Source organism: Solanum lycopersicum, chromosome 6, assembly GCF_036512215.1.
Source record: "Solanum lycopersicum chromosome 6, SLM_r2.1".
Lineage (NCBI taxonomy): Eukaryota > Viridiplantae > Streptophyta > Magnoliopsida > Solanales > Solanaceae > Solanum > Solanum lycopersicum.
Genome location: NC_090805.1, coordinates 19,102,932 through 19,113,290, shown reverse-complemented (window position 1 = coordinate 19,113,290; position 10,359 = coordinate 19,102,932). Strand labels below are relative to the sequence as shown.

At 34.2% G+C, this 10,359-nt stretch overlaps 1 protein-coding gene across 1 annotated transcript; it reads right to left on the bottom strand.

Annotated features, from left to right (window-relative positions):
* Positions 1–771: 771 nt before the first annotated feature.
* Positions 772–8,859, bottom strand: LOC101268399 (mitochondrial calcium uniporter complex protein-like). The gene is made up of 7 exons (NM_001346408.1): positions 8,550–8,859; positions 8,403–8,470; positions 6,201–6,424; positions 5,920–6,003; positions 4,999–5,212; positions 4,039–4,335; positions 772–1,295 (listed from the first exon to the last, which is right to left on the bottom strand). The coding sequence occupies exons 1-7, from the start codon at positions 8,803–8,805 to the stop codon at positions 1,065–1,067; spliced, it is 1,374 nt and encodes a 457-aa protein (NP_001333337.1). The 5' UTR covers positions 8,806–8,859; the 3' UTR covers positions 772–1,064.
* Between the last annotated feature and the right edge of the window lie 1,500 nt (positions 8,860–10,359).

Below are 10,359 nucleotides of genomic sequence, written 5' to 3'. Positions count from 1 at the left end.
ACAAGAAATTAAAAATAAAAATATTTATATCTGTAATTCTTGGATATGTTGAGTATACATTCATTTTTTACAATACCAATGTTATTTAGTAAATTCATTGATGTGCATAATTTGTCTAAAATCTGTTCATGGAAGAGTGATGTAGTACTTTTATAGGCAAAATAAAATGATACTTTTAGTTTAGTTTATTGGCAATTTTGTTTTCGTTATTATCATTTTTTTTCGTTTTTCATTTTGTAATTTATGAATTTTTTGTTTGATACTTGTATTGAAGTTCGAATAATCCAAATTCAAGCATTGTAGAGTCCATTTGTATTTTTTTTATAAAAAAAAATATTGCAAGAAAAATACTTATACAGGTATAAAGATATAAGTTCATTTCACATATTTATGATTCATATGGATATAGATTCTATAGCAAATAATTAGAAAAGGGACTAGAGGTATAAACGTAATAAAAATCCTCATACACTATATATTTCATAATATATCTTTTAAATAAATCACATTTACTAATTCACTCAACTATATATTGTTTAAAGGTTATATTATTTTTCATAAAAAAGTGAGTATACTAAATTTAAATATATTTTCGCTAGCGCTGACAGATTCACTAGTATATTATATTATTTATGTAAAATGCCCTAAATTAAAAGTAAAAAAAAGCCACCTACCAACTCTCTTCTGCATATTTCATTTGTTGTTTTTCATTGGCACCATTCTCTTTTTTCTTGCAAGTAAATGTAAAATGGTAAAACGCAAAGCAATAACTTCCAGAAGACTAAAATATTTGAATAACATTAAACTTGTAGAATGTTACACTGCAGAATTTCCAAGTCTATACACCTACAAGTCTCTCCTGCTACACTCATACTTGGCCTTTATAAACTACCAAGGGATCAAACGAACAATTTTCTGGAAATAAGTAGCACAATGCTTCAATTGTGAACCCGTAACCTCCTACTAAATACGACACTACTTGTTGTGGTGCCAAACATCATCCCCTTCGTACAGTATAACTAAATAAACATCCAGGATATCACTTCCTCTGGGTCCTCATTCCGTCAACAAGAGGTTGACCATGAAGAAAGCAATGATGATTTGTAGTTGCTTGTGCAATTCCCAGAACAAGACATAAAGTTAAGGATACCTGCTTCGGTTGGCTCAGCAATATCCCTTGCTCGCTTCTCTAAAACTCTAATGAACTCATCTGAGCTTAAACTTCCATCATGATTTGTGTCAAAAACATGGAACACAAGTTCTATCATGTTGTCAGTGATAGAGACTCCACATGCCTGTTTAATACTTTGTCAGAAGGAACTTGAAAACTAAATGAGCACCTAAATATATAATGTAATGTTCCAGTTAAAACACGACACACACAAAAGTAGATCTAAAAAAGAGGATTAACATTACACTGGATATAACCATGCATCCTACAGCCAAGTAAAATCCTGAAACGACTACAAGATGACGAGGGAAAATATTATTCAAACAAGGAGTAGAAAATAAGGGCAGATCTACAGTGTTAGCCTGGGTTACCAAGAACCAGTAACTTTTATCTAGACCTGGTATTCATATTGTGAACGTATTAATTGTATAATATATGCTAGCAGGGAACCCAGCAACAATTCACGTTGTTGGGTTAGTAGAAAGGAAGGATCCTATTAGAGCTCATCCGGTCCAACGACCAGGGATTCATTTCTGTTTGCCTTTTATAATAAACTGCACTTTTGTTTTTCCCCAAAAAACACGCCGCCGCAGTTTTTTGTTTTTTTTTTTGATAATGGTAACTTTTCTATATATCCACAGTTATACTATAACCAAGGAATAGTATCCCTTCAGAAGTATTACAACTTACAACTTGTAATTCAGTTCTGTGCCTTACAAAAAGCTAAAAACATCACAAATATCTTCTGTTTGAGCTAGTAGTGTTTGCTCACACCAAAAATAATAAAGACCTACACAATTCATTTTAAGATTCTGAATGTTGTTTTGGGGCCCCTCAAAGCACCTTTTGTTCCTCTCAATCCAAATTGACCACCAAATACATGTTGGGACGACCTTCCATTTTTCTTCCTTCTTGCTCACATTACCATCCATATTCCAGCATCTTAGAACGTCTGCAATGCTTCCAGGTTTCACCCAACTAATCCCTTTCCAACTGACGAACATCCTCCAAAGCTGGTCTGTTCATTTGCGGTGCGAAAAAGATGGTTGATTGTCTCAGCTTGTTCCCCACATAAAAAACAGCCAGCGGTTAGTTGGTGACCCCTTTTGTCCAGGTTATCATGAGTTAACACTGCTTCTTTGGCCAGAAGCCAGATGAAACAGTTAACTTTGTAGGGAATTTTTGGTTTCCATATTATCTTCCAAGGCCAATCTCTTTCCTTCACCACTTCTACATTTAGCTCCCTGTATGCAGATTTGACAGAAAAAATTCCTTTACTGTTTCTGTTCCATTCTTGTCTGTCCACTTCGTCAGTCAGATTGTTGAAATTTGCAACTGACTTATAGAATTCTGTTATCCTCCCAATCATTCAGATATCTCCTTAGATATAGATTCCATCCTTGTCAGCATCATGGCAACTGTGGCTTGTGACTTCTTGTTGCTGGCTTAGAGTGTATATCTCCGGATGTTCTTTAATTGTTAAAAACCCTGCCCACTTGTCATGCCAAAAAGAGTTTTTTTGCCCATTTCCTATCCTCACCTTAGTTCTGATCTGCATCTTTGACCAAAGATTCCTAATTGCTCTCCAGACTGAACATCCATAGGGTGTTATGACATTCTTAGTCATCCAATTATCTTCCATACCATACTTTGCAAGAATGGTTTCTTTCCACAACATTCCTTCTTCAGTAGCAAATTTCCACAACCATTTCATCATCAGGCTTTGATTTTGCTTTTTCATATTCCTGATACTTAGACTTCCTGCTTTCTTGTTCACTAACAACTCCTCCCACTTAACTAGGTGATACTTCTTCTTATCTTCATTCCCGTGCTATATAAAATTCCTTCTCAGGACATCTATTTTCTTGCTGACACTACCAGGCATTGGAAAATGGACATCAAGTAGGAAGGCAATGTGTCTAATACACTGTTTACTAGGGTTAGTCTCCCTCCCCTGGAGAGGTGTCGACTCTTCCAATTTATAAGGCTCTTTGTACATTTTTCCACAACCCCGCTCAAAATTGTTGCGGACTTACTTTTAGCTCCCAAAGGCATGCCAAGGTATGTGGTTGGAAGTTCCCCTACTCTTCCTCCTAATTTACTTGCTAGAGCATCTATCTCACTGACTTGATAGGATATATAAAACTCTTCCCTTAGTTTATATGTAACCCAGATGCTGCTTCAAAAATTATGAAGATGACCCTTAGTATCAGAACTTGTTCCTCATTTGTTTCACAAAATACTAAGGTGTCATCTGCATACTGTAAGTGTGTTACTTCTGAACTGTTTGTCTCCCTCAACTGGAAACCTCTAATCCACCTTTTCCCTCTTGCTTTATTCAGTAGATTCTCATGCTCTCCATTGCCATTATGAACAAAAACGGAAACAAGGGATCACCCTGTCTCAAACCTCTCTGGGATGAAAAGAATCCATTCGGTTCCCAGTTAATTAGCACTGAGAATCTAACTGTGCTAATGCAGTGCTCTATCCACTTGATCCACCTAAATGCAAACCTCATCTTCTCCATTAGCTTTAGGAGAAAATTCCAATTCAAGTGGTCAAATGCCTTCTGAATGTCCACTTTGCACATAATTCCTGGTTTCTTGCTGTTCTGTCTGGAAGCTACACACTCATTTGCTATTAAGATTACATAATATAATGAATCAGTATATCTTACCATTTCTTATCATTGATAAAAATAACTCTTTATTTTTACATTAATGTAAATACAAATATAAATGAATGTTAGGAATCACCAGCTTCAAATCCTGAACCGCCCCTGGTTGAAAAGGGTAAATACTAACACATGCATGCATACATGGGACAAATTGACTGAAAGATGGAAGAGAGAAACAAAGAGTACATACTTGAGAAGCAGCTCTTTTAAAATCACTTCTAGTCAAAAGACCATTCACTTGCCCGAAACAGAAAAGTGCCAACGAAAACGGTTGCAATTTCTTCCGTAGCTCAGCAAAACTTTTGAATTCCTCAAATGAAATACGAATATGACTTAGTTGTGGCTCATTATCTAAATCATCAACTCGAGCAAGCAACTTGTGTAAATACTTTAAATCAGCAGAAGCAACCATGGACAGGGCAAAATCCTTTGCGGAAATAGTCCCCCGAAACTTGTAATCATAGTGGACAAACTCCAATTTTAGTATCTGTGAAGCACATACATGACAGCAGCATAGAATTAACAAATCAAGATCACATCTGAGAGGGGGAAGGGAGCATCACTTCCATTAGTTCATTGATGACGGCATATCATAATTGTTAACATTCCTAGCTAGTGGGGGGTCAAGTTTAGAACATGCCGCATATATTCTAAAGGCTGACTAAACACAAAGGCTATGTAAGATGATCCCCTACTTTTCACCACCTAAGGTACCAGCCAAACATATCCCGCATATATTCTAATACACATCTCCCAAGCAAGACAAGTCGCCAGATGATAGTCATGCAGAAAAAAACAATGTAATAAATACTTATCTACTGTAAGTAATAAAATGAAGAGACATAATAAATCCTGAAAACAGGTGCCTTCTTAAGTCTGGCAAAAATGAGTCACTTTCTCTTCTCGGAGATATAGGACTGATGAGTAACGATTTGGGTGTGAATATGATAAATGCAATTGGGTTTCCTTCAAAAAATAATATTGGAGGGCGATACAATATAACAACACAAGTGCAAATAATTAAAAACCAATGCACATGAAATATATGAACTGAATAATGGCAAAAATGTCAAACGATTCTTGTTTTCTGTTTTCTTATTTTGCATTACAGTTTTTTCTTGAAAATATTTGATGATTAGAGTTGACATACTTCTTCATGTAGATCTCTCAAGAATTGAACAAATGTATCATACTGGAGGCGTTTCTTCCCATCTTCACCAAAGAAGTCTTGTAATAGGCCTCCACTGTCTATATGACCACCTAGATTATGCCCTCCTCGATGTCCATCACTGTGATGAGCACCTTGCCTGTTGTGAGCTCGCATCAAAGTCATTACTTTCTTGAATTCATCAATGTCTATCTCTCTGTCACATTATAAGCACTAACTCAGTAAGCCAGACAAAGTTTGGTCTTTGAAAGTCTGACAGAAACAGTGACAGTATGAAAAACACGACAGCATGAATAAGAAACATATAATTTTTCAACCTGAGTTTCTGGCAGTCATCTTCAAATCTCCCCAAATAAATAAGTCAGTAGTCTTTCAATCATGCAAATTAGTTGGAAAAGGCCATCTCTATAAACAATTGACATAATCTTAACAGAGTAAGAGCTAAGTCCAAGCGTTAAGTTGCCATTATAGAAGCCATACAGCTCAACGATTCCATACTTAAATCACCATAATATCCAATCAGAAAAAATCCATAATATAATCATGAAAGTGATGTATCTACTTTTCTTCACAATTCTGAACATGAATTAGTTAGAGTCGAGAAGGAAAATCAAATGATAATCATCACACTTCAATTACAGAACAGAAAACATAAATTTTCCAAGTCTGGCAACTACATAAAATAGTATACAGAACTGGAAACTGCTCTCTCATCTTCTGCAGCTCAGTGCACAAGCACATATAAGAAGGTACCTGCCATATCCTTGTATGCATTCAACAATTGACATGAGATCCCTCATATGCTAGTTCTTACATTCCTATTGTACAAGAAGGGACCAACAATTTTATTCATATCCCTACTTCACAAACAGCAAAATTTAAAAGTAAAAAATAGATTCCTACCCATTACAGTCGAGGTCAAACATCTTGAATGCCACTGAAAAACTTGATTCAGGGATACTCAGCAGGGTGACAAAGAAAATATACCTGTACAAAATGCAATAAATTAAAGACTTCTACAGTCAACATACGTGTAACTAATAACTCAGGCTGAATGATTCTAAATTTAAATGTGATACAGAGGAAATTCAGGAGAAACAGAGAAACAAGACAAGGGAGGTGATCACTTAATTATGGAAATATGATAGTTAAATAGAGAGACTGCATTGAGACTTGGGACTCACTCTTTAAAAGAGATGTGGCCATCATTATTTGTGTCAAAAAGCATAAAAAATTTTGATGGGGCACATCGCAATTCACCCGGATTTCTTTCACCTCTGAGATATCCATCTCTCACGAGGTGTGATTCAGATGGAGGGAACACCGGAACAACTGCTCTCATTAGATCTGCTGGTGTCATAAATATTTCTCCATCATGGGCTTCAAAAGATGCAAAGTACTCAAACACCTTCGAAGAAACAACACAATATTAAAACAAATTTTAACTATGGACCCTCATGTAAATCACACACTTGATAGAACAAGTTATAATAGAGAGATTAAATTTGAGATCATTACGGTACACCACAATCAATATCCCAACCTAGCATTGGAAAAGGAAGGATATTGTCAGCAATCGGATCGCCAAGTAGGTTAGAGAAGTTCAAAAAAGCCTCTAGGACACACTGTCAAATTCTTGATGCAACAAACATGTCAAGCAAAGGGTAGACCTAAAATACCATGAAAGGGAAGTGTTGGTGAAAATATAATAACTGAAAAAAATAAATTAAGATAAAAAGTCTTCAAGTTGAGACACAAATATCTCACTCTCATTATGGAGATTCAAACTCTCTGCAGCAAAATCTTCACTGCTCTAGTAATAATCCTCTTGACTTAACCCCTCCGGGATATAATAAGCTGATGATAACTTTGTATGACTCGAATAAACTCTAGACAAGTTGTTGAGTTCAAATCTCCACCAAAATAGACACCTTCCTTAACAAAATAAAACTCTCTTTTTTATCACAACATCACTTTTGCATGCACTTCAAATATTTTCAATATACCATTACAAGGTAGAATGACATTTATAGGTGTGATTCGTGAAACCTTCCTTAGAATAATTTTGGAGTTAGTGCCATAGTAAAATTGATGAATAGGGAGAACATGGGTTGGTGGATTACTTATACATCGTTTGGTAGGGTGAATAAGAATGACACTGAATAAGGTATATTAGTAGTCTTTGAATTAGTTATGCTGGGATAAGTAATGCTGGATCAGTTATGCAAGAATTAGTTATGTGAGGATTAGTTGTGCTGACATAATTTTTTATCGACTATTTGGTTTGTGACATTAAATGAATAAGGTGCATTAATAGGCATAGTACTGAATAAGGTGTATTAGAATTGGAATAGTACCCAACATTGTTCATCTCATGGTTTACATAAAATAGTATTTGAATAGAGTGTATAACTAATACATGTATTTGCTATTCCAGACTTAAATTTGCAAGCAAACTGTTAGGGATGTTTAGTAGTGAATGTGATTGAATTCCTACATGCAGATTTTTAATCACCTTAATAGGTATAGCTCTTGATGCTCGTTAGTCACACAAACTATTTGTTTGTATGCATATGTGTCGTTATGTCATAGACATGATATTGGTTAGGGTCTATCCCACCATGAGCAAAGAAGGAGATGTTTTGGATTTTCAATATGGGTCGTGGGTCGCTCTACGTGGGCAAACGACCCCAATGTAAGAGAGAAAATTAAAAAACAACTTCACAGAGAGAAGGTATTGGGAAGTAACCAACCAGAAACGTGTATTGATCAGTTTTTGCAACAGAAGAGTCTCTCCTCCTTTACATAAAGATGATCTTTCATTCTTCAATGGTGTGTGGAAAAAATTCTTTTGGTTGTACTCCAAACACACACAAAATATTAGAAGGGACATCAGTTCAAGAACAGAACTCTGCATCCAAGAGAGGTGAAGTCGGCTTGGGGCAATTTCTCGACACAAGTTGTGCAAAACTTATGTTGTTGTTAACAAGTACACAATTGATATTCTTGTTACTGTACAAATCCTACAGCATTGAACCTTGTGGTGTAATTTAAGCTGTCAAATTGGAAATATTCATACCAAAGTTGTATATGTAGAGTGTAGATACTACAATTTGATCATCACAAGCAGAATAATAGAAGAAGATCAAGTTGGATAGGATGACATGAACTTATTTGGTCAGTAGTTCTAATAGATAAAACTCTGCTGTCATTAACTCCAGACATCAAGAAAACTAGTCTATCTATTGATGATGATAAAACATTTTTAAAAATTATGATACCAACAACATATCTATTGTAAAAATTCAGTACAGCTTCCGAATTTATTATTTTTTAAATCTACTAATCAATTAATTAGTTATAGAACAAAGTAAGTGAAAGCATACCTTTTCAGGAGGACTTCGCATCCTAATACGCTTTTCATAATTAAAGAATACTTTTCTTCTGTAAGCATCTGCATATACAAGTTAACCCTAATTATACTCAAGCCCACAACTGAAAGAAATAGAGAAGATTTTATTGAAATGAATTACCTCCAAAGAGATAGCTTGGTCGAGATTGTGATGTGTGGGAAAAAGAGAAAGATGGGTAATTTGGTGAAGAATAGTTATAGGAGTAATATGCGAAAGCTAAAGTGGAACTGGTAATGATTCCACCAATCCATTTGAGGAAAGATATTGAACTACTTTTTGGATCCTGCTGACCATCAGTTCTACTTAAATGGCTAAAATGGCGGAGTTGGGTTGTGATCGATGGTGTACATCGCCGGAGATCCGACCAAGATGGCATACTTTACTTCAAAACCAGACAACCTGATCGGTTCACTCATACTATGAACTATGCTGAGAAAATTAAATGAAAGGGGTAACTCTTCGTTTGGTTTTTGGTGACACATTCATCAAAAATTGGTCAAATCATTTTTAGAATTTAACTAACGGAAAAGGGTCTAACCTTTAAGAAAATGGTATAAAATTACCCTTCATCCACCTATTGGCTCTAAAATATCGTTCCTTATTGGTTCAAAATACCCTTGTGATTCACCTTTTGGTTCAAAATTGACCACTTATTTAACGGTTTTATATTTAAACTATTTAAATATTTTTTAAAATATGTGGTGCTCAACTATTTGATATAATTTAACTTATAAAAATAATTTATAAATCAATCTACTACCCACCCATTACTAATTAAATTCCTCTAAATTAATAAACCTGTCATATTATTAATGCAAGCTACTGCCAATTGAGTGTTTTTAAAAATTATAGAAGTAAATTATCATACATTCAAGTTACTAAATAAAAATCACCGATAAACTTAAAAGTCTGACTATGTTCATCATAATTATTCTTACGTCTCAATTATGTGATGTTACTTCGGTAATTTTTTTTCAAAATAATATATTAACAGTTTTAAAACAAATCATAAATATTTATAAAATTATATTTAAAAAAAGAGCATGAATTAATTCCGGATGTATTACTTCTTTACCTTTAATCATAAATTTCTAATTCAATTTTGAAAGAAAGTGTCCTCCTAAATAAGCGGCTCAACCTAAATTTATTTGGGGCTTCGATTTTGGCTTGAATAATTATGGATGTCATTTTCAGGAATCTATAATTTCATCGTGTTTTAGTAGTGTTTATGACGATTTTGATATTATAATTGAATTATAAATTGGGTGATGTTTAGTTAGTAATGAGTGGGTAGTCGGTTGGTTTATAAATTATATTAATAAATTAAAATTATAACCAATAGTTGAACGTCAAGTATTTTTTAAAATATTTAAAGAGTTTAATTTTAAAACAATTAAAAAAGTGGTCAATTTTGAACCCAAAGGTGGATGACAAGGGTATTTTGGAGCCAATAGGTGGATGAAAAGGGTATTTTGGAGCCGAAAGGTGGATGAAGGGTAATTTTGTACCATTTTCAATACTTCAAGGGTATTTTAGGCCCTTTTCCGTTTAACTAAATTTGAGATCAAATTAACATTTTTTAATTTTTTATTGTCATAAAATCAAGCTATAAGAATATAATCATAAAGAAAAGAAGACAGAAGTAGATAGAACAACAGGAATTTTCTTTTTATTCAAATATATATCAAATGGTGAGGGATATCTCTGTTTATAGTGTTGAGATATTACTCTCAAAAGTCATTTAACTAGTAGATACATAGTTATCTATATTGTTATCCAAAAGGGTTCATATCATCTAGGGAATACACATACATGAATTTAGTAGTTCATGAATAAATCAAATGGTCATCCACTATTCAATGGATTTATAACACTCCCCTTGGATGTCCATAGATAATGTGCCTCGTTAAAACCTTTACTAGAAAAAATC